Raw genomic sequence first — 20,847 nt, 5'->3', positions numbered from 1 at the left:
CTAAGTCCTTCATTTTCCCTGCTGTACAGACATAACACACTTTGTTATCCCTTCTCCTGATGATGAACATTCAGGTGACTTCCAGTTTTTTGCCGTTACAAATAATGCTGCTGTGATGGTCTCACATGTCTCTTGTGCAAATGAGCAAGAACTTCCAGAGCACACAGCTACAATAGGAACTGCTTACACACAAGTTCCAGTTCTCATCCAGTGGACTAGATATTATGAAATTGCTCTCCAAAGTGGTTCTACCAACCCACCAACAGCACAAGGGAATCCTCATTTCTCCACATCTTCTCGAAAACTTGATATTGTTAGATTTAATTTCAGCTAAACTGACAGGAGAAAAGTTTGTCTCATTGTGGGTTTAATTTGCATTTCCCTGACTACTAGTAAAGCTGATAATAGTTTTTACAAGTTTATTCATCAGCCTAATTTCCTCACCCATAGTTACCCATTATACCCTTTGCCCCTTCCTACTACGTTATTCGTCTCTTCTTATTGATTTGTGGAAGTTCTTGATATATTCTGGACAATGATCCTTTGTGGGTTATTTGCTGACACTAAGGAAAATGTCTTCTCACAGTCTATGACCTCTTGGGGTTTTTTTTTTTTTACCCTTTTATGTTGTCTTTTGAGGCACAGAAATTTTTATTTTAATAGATTAGTCAATCATGTCATTTATGACCGTTCCTTTTCTCCTCTTCAAGAAGGCCTTCCTTGCCCTGAGTTAATAACATCACACTCCTGTACTCCTGTATGCTCTTCCAAAATTTCAGATTTGCTTTTCACATTTAGATCTTCATCCATCTGAACTGATTTTCAAATCTGGTACAAGGTAGACATCCAATTTCATGTTTTTCTCTATGGATAAGCAAATTGTTTCCCACTGTCTGAAATGACACCACTTGAGTTTTCTGTATATACAAATATTTCATCTGTAATTGATGACATTTTTCTTTCTTCCTTGTCAATCCTGAGAAATTTTATTCCATTTTTCTTGTTCTACTGCACGAAGACCACTGATAGCAGCATAATCTGCTAAGAGTTCTTATTTGGAAGGAGTTTTGGGTTTTATCATGTGATTTTTTTTTGAAAAAACACTTATTATGGACATTTTCAAACATACACAAGGTAGAGAGTGTAATGAATCCCTACATACTCATCACCCAGCCTTGATGATGCACACAACCTGCCGATCTTGCTTCGTTGGACCTCTCACTCACTTGGTGGTTGTGTTTTCGCTATAGTTCAAATGCTTTTTCTTTCTTTAATCTGTTAAAATGATGAATTACATTAACAGACTTTCTAATGTTAAATCATCTTGCATTGCTAGGATGAATTCAAGTTGATCATAAAAGTCATTTTTAAGCATATGCCGATCTAATAAGTTATTTCCCACAGGATGGTTTTGTCTCTGTGTTTTTGATGCTGATCTATGTTTTTCTTTTCTTACACTGTCCTTGTCTAGTTTTTTCATATCAAGGTTATTTTATTCTAGCCTCATAAAATGAGAGGGGTGCTTTCCTTTTCATCTTCTCTGGAGTGGTCTATATAAAATTGTCACAACTTCTTTCTTAAACATTTCCTAGTGTTCACTTGTAAAACTAACTAGATGAGGTGGCTTGGGTAAGTAGACTTTTAATTATTCAATCTCTGAAATAGTTCAGGTTTCCTGTTTCTTCTTGGGTTAGCTTAATGTACTTTTTTCCTCCTAAATCATCCGCCTTACCAGATGTATAACGTGGTACTCTCAGCACTGGGGGGCGGGGGTGGTAGAGCCCCGTATCTGTGTGCAAACGTGTCTTTAGTTCACCTCACGCTGGACTCACAGCTCTCAGGACCAGAGTTCCAGGCTAACAGGGACTGTCCTCCAATATTTTAAAGTTACTTTCCCAGACCTTCTGGCATCATTGTTCACAAGAGGCTTGCCATCAGACTGTCATTCTTTTGTGGGAAATCTGTCTTTCTAGAGTAGTTTTTAAGATTTTCTCTTTATCACAATGTGTCTAGGTCTGGAATTGCTTTTGTTCATCCTGCTTGGCCCTCGGAGTACACACTTGCTAAGACTGGTTCCGAAACAACGTTGGCATCATTTTGCTCACACCAGATGTCTGCGCTTCATCTCCCTGCCGCAGCTGCTCTGCTCCTCCACATCTCCCAGCTCACCTCTTCTCTCTTGGATCATGTCCAGTGTACAGCACACCCTTTATTTTTTTTATTTAAATAGCTATATTTTTCATTTCTAGGATTTCTACTTAGTTCTTTTTCATGTTAACCTATTCTTGGTTCTTAGGTGTCTTTCTTTTGTAATTTTATGTTATATGCTATGAGTTCTTCCTTTAACCCTTTGAAGATATTAAGCACATTGAGTTTAAGGTGACCTGTATTTGTTCTGTTATTTCTGTTTCTTTAGGACTGAGCTCACCTTCCCACTGTGGGTGTTTATCCCTCTCTTCTTTGGGCTCAGCTTTCACCACAGTTTAGTCTACAGAGTCACCATGAGCAAAGTTGAAGTTGTTTTCTGCAGCCCCATTCAGAAACAGGGGCTCCCACCCTGGGGTGTCAGGTCCTCAGTTTAGCAGTACCCTGTGAGAGCTACAGACCTGGCCTGCCCAATGTCTGCCCTTGCCATCTTCTGAGCTGCCTCTAGCCATAATCAGCTCTCTCTCAGCTCTCCTCAGCCTCCTTAAAGGGCCAGACACTTCTCCCAGAGCTGAGTCACTGAGGCACACATGGACGTTTCTGACGCCCAGTGCGGAGGGTCTCTGCGTCCCTTACCACTGTGCCATTTCTAGCCCACAGAGATTGTTTTCTGCTTGGCTAGGTCCTTTTACTTTCTAAATGTATTTATTATCTTATTGCTGTGTTCAGAGCAGAGGGAGTATGAGGTCTAAATGAGAGCATCATCTTCTCAGAAGAACCCATCTTTCTCTCCTGACTTTGACCTCTTCTTCCACTCTGGTTCCCACACCACCACCACTAACCATGTTCAGGTCCTTTCTTGTAACAAACACAACAGTGCAGGGCTCTACTGTCAATCACGTGACCTCCCTGCTTTGGAAACTCTACAACAGCTCCCACTGGACCAAAGGCGCATGCTTGGCATTCAAGGCCATCCGTCCTGGCCCCCCCCCCCCACCACAGCTCCCAATGCCTTCTGTTACAAACCGTCACAAATTGTGTGCTCTTGCCACCCCAGACTCTGCTCCCCTCCTCACTGCTTTGTCCAGAATGCACTCCGGCCCATCCCTTTGCCTGACATTCAAGACAGCACAGACAGAGGGAGTTCCTCCCGTCACCGAGCAGACACACTACTCAGGAGATGTGGCCACCCTCTGCTGGAAGTCCTGGCTTGGAGACCAGTTATCTTTGTCCCCAAAGGCACAGATCCTCTTACCCACTAAGTGCTCAAAAACCTTTAGGAGACCCAGTTTTGGAAGGCACCAGCCTGTGAGGGAGCCAAGGCTTTCAGCGTATCAGTCAGAGAAGATGAGAACAGCAGTGAGCTGACAAGCATCCCCACACTTAGGAAATCAGAGCAAGGGAGAAGTCACAGAGTGACTCAAACTTGAGGTCAGAGAGGAAGCGGGGATGAGAACAGCACAAGGTCCTGATGGCCAGGAGCAGAAGTGCCTCTGGGAGAAGAGCTCACTCTGCTTTGCTGTCACTGAGGGCTGAGGGGCTGTAGGGTTCCAACCCAGGACGAGAGACGGAGATAGTCGTGGGGGCCATGTGGTGCGGCCCAGATAGTTGTGGGGGGCTTGTGATGCAGACCAGACAGTCGTGGGTGGTGTGTGGTGCAGACCATTGGGACTGAATTACTCCTTTGTAGTCATCTGGTTTAGTTTGAATGGTCTGTGAAGAGACTCCCTTCCTTTGAGAGAGTGGGACCAAAAGGATCCCCCTCCTTACACCTTACACACGTTGTGAGCTCCAGGTTTGGCCAGGGGTAGCGTCAGCAGTCCCAGAGGCCATGGCGCCAAGCTGAGGCCTGAGCACATGCAGCCTGTTGGGCTCCATCATGGGCGAAATGACAACGCACCCCAGTCTGCTCCTCTCAGACGTGCATCCCAGGGGGTCTCATAGGACAGAAACGTTTGGCAGGATCACGTCGGTGAGGCCAGCCATGGGCAGCAATGGGGGCCGTAGCCCTGTGAGGGGAAGTGCTCACACAAGAGGGCCCTCAAAAGGGCCCCCCAAGAGGGCAGAGTCCTTGAGCTGCAAGGGTTGCAGCATACAGGACTCGAGCCGATAGCCTCCCCCCCAAGCAGCAGCGGGGGCCCGTTTTCCAGACACAAAAGAGAACTGAGGGGCTGCTGGGGCCCGAGACACTAGAGGGAGAGGTCTAGGGAGAGCTCTGTTGTTTTATCCTCAAAGGTTAAAAGACAGACATGACTCGAGGTCTAGGGGCTGAGAGATAAATTTTGCAGCTTGAAGCCCAGTGGCTGCTGGCCAGCTGAGCTCCCCAGGGAGCTACCCTTGCTCCTTGGATGGCACCACAGCATCGGGCTTCACTCCTGGCCCAGACTTGCAGGCAGGATCCCAGGAACGGGAGGTCCACACTGTGGAGACCATCTATGCTTGTCTCCTACTTGCTCTCTTCTGTTTTGTGGAAAGTTCTGTCCAAGATGTTGGCTGTCTGGGTTGTGCTGAGGCACTCAGGAGGGGCTGACAGGGAAGGCTACCTTCCCAGCACCTGGGAGAGCTGAGCAGGCCAGGAGCATGTCAAGAGCCAAGAGCCTTACCTGGAAGACAGTGAGGATGGCAGCGGGAAAGGTGTCAAAGTTGGTCGTTGGAGTCTCATCTTCAAAGTTGAACCTGAGAAAAATAAAAAATTTTAGGAAGAGGCAGCTCCATCAGGAGCCCAGAGGACCTGGCACCTCGTAACACTGCTTGTTACAGGCTGCAAAAGTGGGCTGCATTCTCAGTGTCACCAGCCTTCTTCAAGGACCTTCAGGGAGGGAAAGCAGGTGGAGGAGGCCTGGGGCAGCACTGTCTGCTCTGAGCTCTGCCTCCCCTGCCGGCCTCCCCAACCTTATACTCCCCACTCCTCGGCCTACTTACTGTCCCCCAAACAGCTGCATGCCCAGCAGAGCAAAGACCACGATGAACAGGAAGAGCAGGAAGAGGAGGCTGATGATAGATTTCATGGAGTTGAGCAGAGACACCACCAAGTTCCGCAAGGAGTTCCAGTACCTGTTGGGGCAGACAGGATCTGATCCTAGCCCTGGGTCGCTCCCAACCAGGGCATGCCAGCTCCGGATGCTGACTTCACACTCGTCCCGACTCTCTGCAGTCATACCCGTGGCTTCTGGGACCTTCTGAATCCTGAGGCCCCCACACCTAAATGTGAAGCTACCACATATCCTGGACTTCTCCACCTAATAGCCCCTGGGCATGGCAGACGATGTGTCTGGTGCTGGGCACCCACATCTCCCAAACCTGCACCCCTGTCACTCTCCTCAGCAGAATAGTGCATGTCCCCTCAGGCAGCTGCGCCTGACCCCAGACTTGACCCTTGGCCTTTCCTCGCCTTCACCTCTCAGCACCCAAACAGCCTCCAAGTGCCTCAGGCCAGAGCGCTGTGAAGTGAGGACCACGAGTGTTTGTCACAAGCCCACTATAGAAGGAGCCACACAAAAACAAAAATCAACACCACTGCCTAAAGTGTGGTCTCCCACACGGAGAGCCTGGGGAGTGGTGCACAGGGAAGGGTGGTGTGAACCTTGGTGCAAGTGCCCCTCTCACCAAGGACCAGGGACACTCCGCGTGGAGTGTGTGTGGAGCAGCACCGTGACAGTCTATTTCCCTGGTATCCCACAACGCCCTCCCCCTCCATCCCACCACTCAAAGGCTCCTAGAGGTCAGAGACTGTGTTGTTCTCACTCAACTGAACTGCCCACAGCCCAGCTGCTGACAGCTCACCAAGTGACTGGTGCCCTCAAGTGCTACCCTGTCTCTAGAAAGCTCTTCCCCAAGAGAGCCAGAGCATACTGCTTCCCCTCCAGGCCCTGGAATCAGTCCCAGCCCCCAGGAGACACACCACATGCCTCTGTGCCTTTGCACGTGCTGTTTCGTGACCTGGAATGGGGAGGAGGCAGGACAGACGGCAGTGTCCCTGTGCTTACCCTACCATGGGGCATCTCTGGGCCCTGAAATTGTGCCCTTCTCCCTGTCCTGGTGTCACAGAGGCCCACCTATCCTCCGTGGGTTCTCTCAAGAAGTGTGCCAGGGCTAATGGAAGATGGGCTGGAAGACTCTGGAAAAGCCTCCTCCCAGGACAGGAAGTGGTCTATGCCAGCCCACCTCAGGACAGGGCCACCTGCTCTCTGGGAGGAAACAGAGCCCCAAGACACCAGGCGCCACAACCAAGGTGACGGCAGCCCTCCGGTCACTTTCTAGAGGCCCTCTCAGCAGCATCTCACACAAAAGCAACAGAGGACCAGGGCATGCTGCACAAAATGCCCAGCAATGTTTGTGGACAAGCTGAGCCAAATTCCTGCCAAAAACTTCTGCAGTTACACTTTTGTGTCCTCAAATGGTCTCAGGTTTGGATTTAAAATGAATCAGAAAAGACCAAGAGAACTTCAATCTATCCTGGGAAGATCAGTGGGGTTCTGAGAGGCTATCTTGGTCACTGGAGGGGTGACCTAGAGCCTGGGGTCTCCTACACAGGCTCAGTGCTGACAGCTCTGCTCCTTGGGTCCTGCAGTGCTGTGATCCAGGCTGCCAGGGACGCTGCACAGAGACCAGTGTTGGAATGTGTGTGGGCTCCAGACTCCAGCTGCTCATGGTACAGGAGCCTCAGAAACTCAGGACAGGTGAGCCGACAGCAGCCTGGGATCCCTGCCATGGTCTCTGGCCACAGCTAAGACCAGCTGAGTGCAGAGCAGCCTTTGCTGTTGATGAGACTGTCACAGATGAGGGTGTTCTTCCTCTCCTTCACTACAACTCTGGCAGCAAGGGGGAGAGACTTCTGTCCCAGCTCTCCTCTCACTGCCCTGGGCCTTAGCCTCCTTGTAGGCAAAATGGAGCGACTCGCTTCCAGGGTTATGTAAAGAATCAAGTGGGATAAAACTGAAGACATGGTCATGTGGCTGTCATTTCACCAAGGTTCAGACATGGCAGGGTCTGGCACAGGGTGGAGAAAGCAAGTCTGGGAATGGGAGCTGGCAGGCGCCAGGCTGGCTCAGGTCACAAGGTCAGCGCCATCTCAGGCCAGGACAGCTGAGGCCTCCCTCCCTCTCCAGGGGCGGGGCTGCAGGGTGGGTGGGCAGACAACATTCACGTGATAACTTCTATTTTCTCTATTAACTTTGAAGCAAAATCGCCCTTTGAAAGCTGACAGACGGGATTGCTGGTTTCAAGAGAGGGGATGGTATGAAATTATGCATTATGAAGCTAACAAAAGAACTAGAAATCCTGCTGGCAGCATTGAAGTGGTCAGGAATGACCTTGAGGATGGACCTGGCCCCCAACTAGGCCAAGATGAAGTTGTGCTGAGCTGGTGCCCTAGCACCGGGTGCTTAATAACTGTTTTTTGTATTTAAACTAATTATAAGCCACAAAAAGATTGCAGACGGCTGAGTTGAAGACTGGCACCACGAATTCCTAGGAACAAGAATGCTGTGCTGTCCAATCTCACACATTGCCTGCACCCCCCCAACTCCCCCTCACCCAGGAGCACACAGATGACATACTTTGTGACTTTGAAGATCCTCAGCAACCGGAGTGCCCGCAGCACGCTGATCCCAAATGAGGTTCCTGGCTTTATGGCAGCCCAGACCACTTCAAAGATGCTCCCCACAATGACCTGCAATGGAGATGGGTCAGCCTCAGGTGCTCACACACTCACGCTGCATGTGCATATCTGTGTGGCTGCCTCTCTCGGTAAGCATCCACTCTGACTCTCCCATCTGCAGCTCCAGCCAGATAGGATGATACAAGGCACGCGCCTTGCCCTGAGCTCCTGAGCCTTCAGGGGCTGCAGACACCACCAGTGCCACTGCCCATCCCCCCCTGCCCCAGACACACTAGAAAGACGTGTAGAGTGAGATTAGGCCTGCTGGTTTCCTGTCAGATCTTAAAGCAGCCTTGGCCAATGCTTCCTTGTGCTTTGTCACAGCCAGGTGACCCCAGCAACTTCTCAAACACCTCTGGGGCGAAGCAAAGCATTTCAGACAGCCTCAACTATTAGACTGCTTTCTCACAGAACACAGAATCTGCTTCCTTTTAACTTCCTCCCCCTGATCCTGCCACTGCTCTTAGATGTTCAGATTCACAAATTGCATCTTGACTCTTGTCTTCTCCCAATGACCAGGAGCCAGGATGTGCTACCAAGAACAGACTGTGGCAAGGCTGCCCCTTTGTTTCACTGACAGGGTTATCTCAGGCACTGCCCATGTTGGTGGACTAAGACTTGCGAGCAAGTGGCATGCCCCTCCTGCTAGATGTTCCTCAGATAGGCTCTGAGGCAGGGCATCTTGATTAGTGTCTGGTGTGAGGGACTCATAAAGGACAGAGCAGTGAAGGTGGAATACAGCAGACCCCTCACCATCTTTCCTCTGGACAGGACACCCAACAGGGCCCAAATTCCCTCCCAGGCCACCACATCTCATGGGGCACACCCTGGGCTTATAGTCAGCATGAGTGCCCATGTCCTCTTATGTGTGTGGCTAATTCTCATTTCCTCTAACCCAACTTCTGCAATTGGTGTGGGAAACTCAAATGTCAAGTATTAATCGCTTAAATTCCATTTTACTGCAGTTAGCTCAATCATTATCCAAGGTTTCAGTCATTTCCTGATCAGCTTAACATGAACATTCTCACCAAGAAAATGGTGAATTTGCCGGGACAAAGGTCTTGGTACATCACTGGAGACTCTCCTACAGTTAATATTGGCCCATTAAGCTGCAGGTCTGGTTTGGCGGTTGCACCAGTTATGAGTCACCCCAAACGCACAGCCATCTGCTGCACATTTCTCCACCTTGAACACAAAGACATCATTCAGGGAATATCGGATGTCCTGCTGATGTCTAGATATACCAATTGCTGCAGTACCTGTTATAACCCTTGCAGTACAACAAATGGGACAAGCTTGCCACAATCTGTTCTGGGGGACCCTGACCACCACCACCAATTTTTCTCAGCACTCACAGAGCACCCAGATGTTTGCCCAGGGCTGAAGACTGTAGTTTTCTAAAGCTACTTTCTTCTCCTTATCAGTCTGCCAGCATCTCTCCTATTTTCCATTAATCCTCAGAATTTGTTCCCATTGGTTGATGATGTAGGTGGCCTCTAAGATGGCCCCAATGGTCCCCATTGCTTGGTGTTCATGCCCTTGTATAATCCCGTCCCCTTGAGGATGAGTTGGACCTAGTAACTCACTTCTAGCAAATAGAATATGACAAAAGTGAAGGGACATCACCTCGGAGATTAGGTTATAAAAAGACAGTGGTACCCTCTCAGCACTCTTGGCTTTCTCTTGGATCACCAGCTGCAGTGTTGTGATGACACTAGGGCAGCCTGTGGAGAGGCCCACATGACCAGGAGTAGAGGCCTGCCAGCAACCATGTGAGTAAGCCTGGAAGCTGACTTTCTGAGGCCTGTCAACAGCCGTGAGTATGAGCTTAGAAGTAAGTTCTTTAGCCCCAAATAAACCTATGGTGACTGCAACCTCATGAGAGACTTTGACCCAGGGACACCCAGTTAAGTTTACACCCTGATTTCTAACCCAACAAAATGAGAGATAATAAATGTTTGTTGCTTTACGCCACCAAGCTTTGGGGTAATTTGTTACACAGCAAGAAAAACCAATACAGATTTTGGAAACAGAAGTGAAGTGCTGTGCAATAAAAACCTAAAATGTGGGAATGGCTTTGGACCAGAGAATGGGCATTGAGCAGCATATTAGTGAAAGCCTGAAGTGCTCTGAACACAGTATTCATAGAATTTTGGACTCTGAGGATGCTGCACATAGGGGTCTGCAGGAAAGTGAGAAGAATCATAGGAAACTAAAGGAAGGGAGTCTTGTTGTGTATTGGCAGAAAGTTTAGCCACACTGTTGCCTGCAGTTAAGCAAAAAGTGAAAAATGTGCTTAATCAACTGGCAGATCTAGCTGAGAAGATTTCCAAGCAGGGTGCTGAAGACACACCTGGTGTCTTCTTGCTACTTATAGTCAAATGTGAGAGGAGAAAAACTGAGGAAAGTGCTGTTAAATAAAAAGAAGGCAAGACTTAACTAGTTTTGGAAATGCTCAATTTCCCAGATAGCAAATGATACCAAAACTAAGAAATGGCATGGCCTAAAGATGAAGCCAAGGGCATGACTGTGACTTTTAAGATCCCCAAAAGATCAAAGGTGGGCTCTCAGAGCACTACTCAGTCACATTTGCAGGACCTTCAAAAAGCTTGAGGGTGTGCCTCGACAAACAGCTCAATGAAGTGGCAAGTCCTCCAGGACACTAAAGTGTGTTGATCTCAGTCATCTCAGCAGGAATACAGGCAGAGAAGGGTTAATCTCTACGAGAGCTGTGGGTACAGCTTTTGGCTAACGGAGCAAATGCCAAGAAGATTCACAACATACCCATAAAGTTCTTAAAAGACTCCCATTTGCAGAAACATCACCAGCTTAGTTGAAAGGGAAAGAGACAGCACAAAACAAAAATAGCCTTCTGGATTCCCCAAATTCCACTAGTCGGAAGCAGGCTGAGGAAAGTGCTCAGCTGAGAATATGTGCTACCCTTCACAAAAAAGGAAAGTGACACAGAGGGCAAAGTCAATGCCCACAGGGCTTTCCAAGTCCATAGAACTCATCACAAATTCCCAACATTGCACAGCTGGGTTCCAGAATTGCTATGGATGGTGGCACTCTTATGTGTCCCAATGTCCCTTTTTGAACAGAAATGTCTATAGCAGTTATCCTATGCCTGTTCCATCTCTGCCTGCTGGGTGTGTGGAGGGATAACTTGTCTCTTTAGTTTCACAAGTCTACAGATTCAGAGAAACAGCAGGAGCCATACTTAAGGAACTAGACCAAAGGAGCCTCAGCCACATCCAGGCCTGATTTGGATGATGAGATTCTGGCCTTTGAGGTAATGCTGTAATGGAATGAGACTCTGGGGAATTGGGAGGGGGTGAGTGTATTTTACATTAGGAAGGATAGGAATCATTAGGGCCAGAGGGCAGACTGCGGTGGGCCTTTAAGATGGCTCCCAATGATCCCTGCCTCCTGGTGTTCATATCCTTGTGTAATATGCCCCCAGGAAATGTGGGCTGGGTCTACGACTCACTCCTAACAAATATAATATGGCAAAACTGATGGGTTCTCTCCTCTGAGACTGGGTTTCGGTAGCTTCTGTTGGGTACTCTCAGTTCTCGCTCTCAGCTCACAAGCAGCCATGATATGAGGACGCTCAAGCATCCTGTGCAGAGGCCCATGTGACCAGGAACCAAGGCCAGCTTGGAAGCTGATCTTCTGAGTCCTATCAGCAGCCCTGTGACGAGCTTGAAAGCAAATTCCCCAGTCCTAATCAAGCCCTGGACTGACCACGTGCCCAGTTACCAGCTGGACTTTAACCTCATGAGAGACCCTGGGTCCAGGTAGCCAGCTACACCATACCTGCATTCCTGGCCCCAAGAAATGGTGAGATAACAGACACTTGTTGTTTTAGCTGCTAAGTTTTGGAATAATTTTTTAGTTTCTGTGGAGATTATTCCCATGTCCTGGGATCCAGTTAGTTTAGACTGGAACACATTTAAAAGATTAACATATCTCTGAAATTTCCTCACCTCTTTGAGTTCTCTCTACCTGTGTGCACTAAAGCCTTTCTTTGTAACTAAGAAGGAAAAGGATCAAAAGAGTTGGTTTCCTTCCAGCGGTCTATTAAAATCACAGGTGTCTATGTCTCAGAGAGTACACTGGGCAGCCACCACCTTTCCGTCCCCACAGAGATCAGGCAGCATGGCCTGATGTAAACCGCTACCTGGGGTCAGCAAGCCTGGGTTCCAGCACTGACTGCCTTGCAAACTAGCTGGGCAGTCTTGGGCCATCACACGTCTCCAGCTACTCATCTACAAAGTGAGTTATTGTGAGGATTTAGCAAAGTCACAGAAACAACGTTCTGTCAACTGGGCTGCAGTGCTAATGAGAGAAAAAGTTAAACTGAATTTTTAAGCTGAACTTTTACTTCTACCTAGGTCCAGGTTCCCTCCCTGGCCACTGAGAGCTCCACAGGGACTCCTTCCTTGGGCTGTGGCACTTCGCCTTCTCATTTGGAGCCTCCAGTGGGTCAGAACTTAGCCTCTGGGCAGGCGTTAACAGCACCATGTCCCCAGGCTGTGGACTCGGCACCAGGGAAGTATCCTGCATGCTCTGCTGTGTCTAGGGAAGTGATCCTCCACACGGCCTCAGCCCTGTGCTCTTTCACAGCGAGCCTCGGAAACACCCACCTGAAAGGCTTCCCTGACCTACAAGAGGTTGGTGAAGGGACCCAGGCCAGGCCCATTGCTCCCTGAAACCCCTACAAGGAGGGCTGGACCACCATGGCCTGTCAGTCATCCCCTGGAAGCTCTGGTGCAGGTGCCCAAGCCTGCCCAGGACCAGATGTGGGGGACAGTGGGGGATCAGGGCCACAGCCCCCTTGAGCTTTGCTGGGGAAAGACTGAGCCCTCCATGGGACAGCAACACATTTAAAAGATTGTTGTACCAAGCACAAAGGGGGCCAAAGAGCCTTCAGTCGATCTTGAGATTCCACAGACAGGGTCAGGGGAGGGAAGGAGGGTGTCCTGTGGGTGTGGAATAGCCTGCAGTTGGCACCCCATCTGTCAGGGCCTGACCAGGATGGCCTCCCCTCTGCCAACGGCACCTCCCTGTCTACAGGCAGCCTTTCTGACCCACATAGGATTACAGTCCCCTCAATTCCCTGGGTCCCGCTCCACAGATGCAGCTCACACCGGGTACAGCATAGTGGGGAGGGGCTGTGTGTGCTCTCCAACAAGGATACAGCTAGACCCACCTGTACCCTCAGCAAGAATCCCCGATGAGGCGTCTCACTCACCCCAAAATCGAAGCAGTTGAAGGAAGACCGAAAGTAGCTTCTGGGCCCCAGGCCATACATCTTCAGGGACATCTCTGTGAGGAAGAGACCCAGGAAAACAAACTCTGCAAAGTCTAGGAGAAGCCGGAAAAGAAGGGGATTAGCTCATGGCCTCCTCCCACCTGGCTCCAGCCCAGACTGGAGGACACCAGACCTCTGGGCTTTTCTAGGATTGAGCCCTCAGGCCTGGTCTGTGTCCCCTGAGCTCTGAAATCTCAGCCCAGGACAGGAATAACAAACAGAAGGGATGCAGAGGGATGCTCATTCCAGTATGAAAGGTGGTGAGTGCCCAGTGCCTGTGGGATACAGAGGAAGGCTCAGCAGGAGGTGAGCTCCTGGGACTGGGCTCAGGAGTGAGTTCTGGGGTCACAGGGTACCCCCCCAGAGGGAGGTCTGGAGCTGTCAGGCAGAGAGCTGCCATCCCCTACGGAGAAGCTGGACAGCCTTGGGCCAGTCCTTCTGCCTTCAGCCTGCTTCAGGGGGAGTCCCTCAGCCTCCTCCTCAGAATCTGTCTGTCCACGAGGACTTCCCTAACACCCCTCCTCAGGACCCCCACAGCACCATATGTGGTTTCAACTTTGTTCACAGGTTCACCCCACTAAATACTGAGCTTCTCCGCCACCCAAGCATCCCTAGATGCAGCTAGTACGAGGCTCCCAGGAGGCACTGATGCTTGCTGGGGACCTCAGGGACACCACCTCGTAGCTCTGTTTGTGAGTCACACAGAGGCTTCTGTGGGTACCTTCACCTTCCCACAAGCCAGGCCCCAGCAAGCAGCAGCAGCAAGCAGGGCCTCCCTCAGCCCAGGACTCCCGCCACTGGCCGTGATGACCCTGAAGGGCCTCAGGACTAAAGGGAGGCCACACTGGAGCTGAGGACTGTGCTGGGAATTTGAGGCACATAGGCACTACCCCTAACCTAGCCTGAGCAGAAAGTTGAGTTAGAGCAAGAAATAACATTTCAGAAGCTGTACGAAGCCACAGACAGCAGGAGATGCAGCTGGGCTCAGCCACTGGCCTAACCAGGAATTCCAGACATCAGATCAAGGTCATTGTCTTTGATTTTCCTCCCAAAACACGGAGCTGAAATCAGCTCATTATTTCCTACAGTAAGCCAAAGGCTCTGTGGCCTTTGACCCCAGAGAAGTAGGGGCCAAGGAAGCAGCTCAGAACCCAGGGCAGAGCCCACCATGGAGGGCCACAGGGAAGGAGTGAAGGGTAAGCTTCTGAGAGTCCAGTCACTGGGCAGTCACCAGTCCAGCGCTGCCAGGATCTCTGACATCCAGACTGGTTGGGAGACTGGACCTCAAGCAGCTCCTAATAAAACACCTCCAGCCATCCCTAGGCACCCTGAAATCTGCCTTCCTCCACAGCAACTGCTGTGCTGCACAGATCCAGCAGCCTCAGCCAGGGGTAGAGCTGCAGCAGCCCAGACACTGAACGAGCAGAGACACCAGCTCCACTGCCCACACAGACAGACACACAATGGTGTGTATGGCCCAAGAAGGTCTCAGGCAGGGGACTCTCCTTCTATGGCCTGAGTACATGGACAACCAGTTCCTGAGAGCAACTCACCCACAGCAAGCCTGGTCTCTGAAGTCAGCCAAAAAATCACCAGGGCACCCAAGCTGGACATGGGATGAGTAATGAAAAGGCAAAGCAGCTTCCATGGAGAAGTCAGGAGGCCAGTGTCAGAGGCATGGATGCCTGCTGACCCTCAGGCAGGAACCACCTAGGGAAGAAGAATCCACCCCAGCCAGGCCTGACACTGCCTGACTGCCCAACACCTGGTCCTGGCTGTGCTGACCCGTAGGTATGAGGGGTGGTGGGAAAGATGTGCACTGCCCCAAGTCCAGCTCGAATGCCCCAGCAACCTGGAAAGACCCAAGGCTCCTGGCCACTGAGCCCCATAGCCCCTCCACATGAGGTCACAAAGGCACTCTGCCTCTGCACCTCGGGGCTCCCCACAAAAGGAGCTCAGGCCATGGGAGGAGAGGCCACAGAGACGGGACTTACAGCAACCCACACACCAGGCCTTGGAGCTGAAGCTGCCCAGGTACTCATCTTGCTCCCCAGGAGACCAAAGGGAGAACACTGCAAGGAACAAGTACAGGAATTGCCCAAAGCGCAACTTCTTCAGAGAAAGGAAGTAACTTGATGCAGAAATTCCCCTACATCCTGCCTGCCTGGTACTCACTCTCCCAAGGAAGAGACACCCTCATTCATGTGCTCAGCCTCCCTCTGAGGCCAAGAAAGAGTGTTCACTCATTCATTCCTGAATCACTCATTCCACTAGCAGGCATGATGTTGCTAGGAGCTGGCACGAGGGAGAGACTTGACCTCTCTGGGCCTGCAAGGCTGACAGGGAGCAGAGGCAGACCATTTCAACAGGGTTTTGTATTATACTAAGGGGACAGTGTGTTACGGGAACAGAGGGACAGAGGGGAGGGGGTCAAGCCTGTCTTGTGAGGCCAGGGGGGCTCACAGGATGATGAGGCCCAAGAGCCAGCTGTGTACTTGAGCACAGCAGCCACTCCCATCCTTCTGTCACCACTCAAGCCTCAGCCTCAGGGGTCCTGGTAGAGCATCAGGGGTGAGTCCCTGCTGGACAGACAGCTGAGATGCACAGAACCCACTCCTCACAGGGCAGCCAGCCTCAGGCCAGGGCCCCACAGGGACCTCCAGTGAAGCTGGTCCTGGCAGGGACCCCTCCTACCTCTGCCTCTGCCTCTGCCTCTTGCAAGGCCTGCCCTACCTTGTTGGATCAGCCTCCCTCAGCTCCACCCAGCTGTCAAGGATAGAGCCTGGGGCACTGCGCAGACTGTCCAGACCCAGCATATACCCACGTCTCCCTCTAGCAATTTTCCCTCGGTGATGCCAATGAATTCAGAAATTCCCAGGAAACCACAAAGAAGAAAAAGCAGCAAGGGGGCAGATTCCTGGCCAGGGACGCCTGTAGCCTCGCCCAGCTGCTGGGCACCTCCAGCCTTCAGCTCCTGCACATTAGACATGCGATCAGGCCATGCAGATTGCCCTCTGCCCATTCCAGGGGCAAATCCCCAGGAAACAAGGAGGAACTACAAGAACGAGTGGGCACCACCAGCTTCTTTCATGGGAAGAAAGGCTTAGCTAGGAAGCCCCACGGAGCAGCTGCATGCCACTGAGTCAGGAGGAAGCCCAGTCTCCCTAATCCCCAAACAACCCCCAAGGGTGGGGAAATTTTAGCCTGAGGACTCAAGGGAGATACTGAGCTCGGTCCCAAGCAAAGTCCCAACACTTCAAACTACGGGTCCCAGGACACATGAATCAGGGGCCAGAGGGGGCAGTTTAGTGCACACAAGCTGCTCCTTCACTTTCACACTCCTCACGGAGCCTGTGCCAGGCTGTCTGCCTGAAGCTCCCTGGGCCCCTTTTGCTTCTGCTGCCTCTTTGCCCTTTCCATTGTATAAGTAATTGATTTCAGCACAAGTCTGGGAAACTGTAGCCTAGAGTACCACCCCCAACACACCCACTCCCACCCACATTTTCAAGTGGCTGTGCAGCTGTCAGGGTCTATAGCTCATAAGATCCCTTCAGGAGCTGCCTAGACTCCTGGTCTAACCCAACCAGGCTCAGCGGTCCAACAGAGGGGAGTATGGCTAGCCCGCTAGGAGGGTTCTTCTCTGGAGAAAAGGCTCTCTTGGGCACCTCAGATGGTTTCAGGCACACAGGGCTCCCAAGGAGATGGCGAGACCCTTGTGGGAGCCCAAAAAAGGCCCTGTCTCCAGGTGAGCCACAGACCCCAGGCAGGCGAGGGAAGCTGACCCTGAGGAAGAGAAAGGCAGAAGCACTGACCACAGGACAGTAATCGTTAGTGGAGTCTGTCTTTAGAGCACTTGTGAGGTAAGACAACATACCAAGACTTTAAGCTCCATGTGGCTTGCAGAGCCCTAGTGTACAAAGAGTCAGTCTTGGAGTGTCAGCCCTGGTCCCTGGAGAGGGGCAAGGAGCCCCAACCACCCCACTTATCTTTTCTTCACCTCCTTGGTGCTGTAGCCAGGGCCAAGACAAGTCATGACTCAGATCCTTGTGGCCTGTCCTAAGGCTCATGGACACAGCACTGTAAGTCAGCCCTAGTCATGGACACACCTAGATTCAACCAATCAAAACAAAAACAAAAACAAAAATAGCCAAAAGAGCCCTGGGAGAGCCCTAGAAGTCAGGACTATCTCCTCAGGACCCCAGGCAGGAGCTGCAGCCTCATGGAAGACTGGAACGAGAAGCTGAGGAGCTAAGTCCCCTGGTCCACAGGTCTGAAGCCATTACAAGGGAGGACACAGATCCAGCTGGCCTGCCTTGTGCCTGGTCATCCCACAAACTTCCTCCCCAGGGCACCCAGACCCCTCGCTCATTTCACATTACACCAATGGATAGGGGGTCTAGCCAGATCAGCTGGGCTTCCCGGAGCCGGTGCCCAGGTTGGCAGAGGCTGCACAGCCCTAGGATGGGAAGCTCAGGCCCTGGGTGCAGCCCCGGCCGCCAGCAGAGGCCCCTGGGACCTGACCAGGCCTGTGGGGGCACTTTGGTCAGTGCAGGGGTCCTACCCAGGACATTCCAAGGCAAAAGGCTGTGGACCAGGATTTCCAGGCTTCAGACCAGAGGTGGTTCGGGAAGAGGTGAGGGGGAGGCCCGGGCCGCATCTACATACACAGCGCCGTGGTGAGCCGCTGCGGCTGGTTGTAGTGCACCATGGCCACACACACTGTGTTCAGGGCCACCACGCACAGCACCACCCAGTAGAAGCTCTGCGCCTTCACCATGCGCCGGATGAAGAACCGGAACATCTTCTCCTTCCTACGGAAGTACGACGAGCTCTCTGTCTTCCCGCTCTTGAGGCTGGCACGAGCGAAGGGGGATCCTGGGGGGGACAGGGGACTCACTGAGGACGTGTGGGGACCAGTGGGCCCAAGGACAGACTCTCCTTACACCGAGATGTGCCCCATGGATACGCTTCCCCCAGCCCAAGCATCTCCCTCCATAAACACACCTTCAAAGACGCTTGTCCCCAGCCTGGGCCTGACTAGGCCCCATTTCTGATTACATGCACCATATGCGTCTGACCTGCTATTGACGTGGTGCTAATTACCCCCGCACCTCCCTGCAGCGGGTCCTGGCCCTGCCCACGTCTCATAGATGAGGGGACCGAGAGCCTTGGTGGTCTCCACTGTTACTGGGCGCTGGATGGGAGACCTGGGTTGGAACTGGTCTCTGACCCTAGCGCCCCTGGCATCTTCTAGGAGCACAGCCCCAGTGCTCCCAGGCCATCCCAGTTCTGCCATGAGGCATGTGAATCCTATCTCATCTGGTCCTCTTTCTCTCTTTAACTCAAGAGTCTGCAACCACTGGCCTGTTTTTAAGTTGCTGTACTGGAACACAGCCAAGCTCCTTTGTTTGCATCTGGTCCATGGCTGCTGTCCTGGTACAGCAGCAGATGTAAGTATGGCCCACAAAGCCCCAAATACTCACTCTCTGGAAACTTTACCCATAGAGCTGCTCCTCTCCCCTATTCACCACCCACACCCAATGGCTTCTCTCACTTCCGCACACACACCACCTCTGCTTTGCCTTGACCTAAGCATGAAATGCTTCCCTCGGCTGGCCTCTTTCCTACAACAGGCTCCTTCTCGGCTTTGTGTCTCGGCTTCAATGTCACCTCACAAAGCGCCCTTCTCTGGGCACTCCACCTAAAATAGCATCTTCAGCCCCCCAACAATAATCATAACCTCACACCATCTGCCACCGTATTGGTTTCTTGACCTGTTCTGTGTCTGACTCCCAGACCAGGCTGTGAGCCCTGTGGGGACAGGGGCCACATGCTCTTTCACCACCAGACCCCTCGTACTACCTGACAAATGAGTGAGCAGACTTCCCGGGTGCTTGGAGGTTCTGAGTGTGTGTGTGCAGAGTCTGGCTTTGTCTGTTGGGAGCTCTTTGTGTCTCTGCCACACACCTGTGCCTGCATCGGGGTTTCTCTAGTTTGTGCAGTAAGACTTGGGCGTGTGTGTGCCTCTGAGTGTTCAAACCCAGTCAGCATTGAACATCCGGGCTTGGGTATTGGGTGCCTGGGTAGTGGTATGAAGTGTGTGTGAGCATGTGTGTTATGTGATGTCGTGTGTATTTGCACGTGTGTGTGCATGTGCACACCCAGACTCTCAGTGGAACACTAAGAGCATCAGTGGGCTGGTGTTTTCTTGGATTCACTGAAATGATGACAGGCCCCAAGGCCTTTGGAGAGAATTGTCTACAAGCTGAGCAGCTGCATCAGGCAGGAAGACACTGTCACAGACAGCCCCAGACACAGAAGGAGGGGTCCAGAGGATAGTGTCCATCAGCAAGTCCTCTGGAGGACCTCATAGGGTCCTAATGGCAGATTCCCGGCACTCTAGATGCCATACCCCCTCCATACCCATGGGAGACACTGTTCCATCACAGCCCTCCTCCTGGCTAAGCCAGGACACAGCCTCCCAATCCACATCCAGACACCAGCCACTGCCAGTTAGTCAGAGCTGGCTTATTCAGCAAAACCTCTGGTGTCCCTTGGGCTGACTTCCTCACTTCTTTCAACTCTTTACTCAAAGGCAATCTTCCTCCTGAGGCCTTATATGGCCATTCTATTTAAAATCCCAACAACCGAGACCCTTCAAGCCCCCTCCTGTCTCTACTTTTTTCTCTTTTTCACACAGGGCACTGACATGCTGGGTATTTTGTCATCTTGTTTGTTGTCTGATGCCCCCACTGAAACAGAAACTCCAGGATATGAAGAGGCTTCACTGTTGTATTCAGTGTTACAGCCCAAATGCCTCGAACACTGACTGGCACATGAGGAGCACTTGGTAAATATTTGTTGAGTGAATAAACAATCAAATGACTGAATACAGGAGAAATTAAAAGAATTATGGGAGAACACTATATGCAGCCCTATAGAAATAAGTTTGAAAAGCCAAGAAAATAGAAGATTTCCTAACAAAGAATAATTCATAAAACCGGTCCAAGTTCTTTTTATTTTTTAACTAGATGAGTTCACAGTTTTATCTTACCTTTAAAGAACAGATCATTTAGGTGTTATTTAAATTATTCCAAGCCATGCAAAGAGATTTTTTAAAATATTCTCCAATTCATTTTACAAAATCAGAATAAAAACTCTAAGTAAAATAGGAATAGAGGGAACTACTTAAAAATAACACTCATATGATCAATTTGAAAAAAATTATAATGAAATTCAGATCCACAACATACATTGGTCTCTTAACCAATACAAACAACCCACTAGAAAAATGGACAGGGGATACGAAGAGTCACCAAAGCCAAATTCAAACAGAAAACAAACATCCAGAAAGAGGTCCAAAATCACCAGTGGTGAATGAAATGAGAACTATAGTCCCAGTGAAGTACCACTTTATAATTGTCAAATTGGCCTCAAACTGGCAAAAGTCAAAAGTAGCTGCACCATCTCACAGGATGAAGGTAAATGTTTTCTTGCACTGTCAGTGGGATGTGAGTCCCAGCCCTTCTGGAAAGCAGAATGGAGGCAACCCTGGAAGGTACAAAGGGAGTCCTTCCTCAGCAGCCCTGCTCTGGGGACGGATCCCACAGAGACAAAGGCACTGCTAACGAGGGACAGACGTTTACAGGATGCTTTTCGGAAGCATTTTTTATGGCGAAAAAAAAACAACCTAAAAACAAATAAATGGCCACCAATGGGGAGCAGT

General features: G+C 50.8%; 1 protein-coding gene across 10 annotated transcripts in view; it reads right to left on the bottom strand.

The window, feature by feature from the left end:
• The window catches only part of CACNA1B (calcium voltage-gated channel subunit alpha1 B), a 198,330-nt gene that overhangs the window by 111,492 nt on the left and 65,991 nt on the right, over positions 1-20,847 (bottom strand). For all 10 annotated transcript variants that reach the window (XM_070596538.1, XM_070596539.1, XM_070596531.1 and 7 more), the window contains 5 exons: positions 17,787-17,996; positions 13,062-13,174; positions 7,704-7,816; positions 5,068-5,199; positions 4,749-4,821 (listed from right to left, as the gene is read on the bottom strand). In XM_070596538.1, the coding sequence (XP_070452639.1) occupies positions 4,749-4,821; positions 5,068-5,199; positions 7,704-7,816; positions 13,062-13,174; positions 17,787-17,996 (641 nt within the window). The remainder of the gene's footprint in view (positions 1-4,748; positions 4,822-5,067; positions 5,200-7,703; positions 7,817-13,061; positions 13,175-17,786; positions 17,997-20,847) is intronic.

The sequence above is a fragment of the Equus przewalskii genome, chromosome 26 (genome assembly GCF_037783145.1).
Source record: "Equus przewalskii isolate Varuska chromosome 26, EquPr2, whole genome shotgun sequence".
Lineage (NCBI taxonomy): Eukaryota > Metazoa > Chordata > Mammalia > Perissodactyla > Equidae > Equus > Equus przewalskii.
The sequence above is the reverse complement of the archived record's forward strand: the minus strand, read 5'-3'. Positions and strand labels throughout refer to the sequence as shown.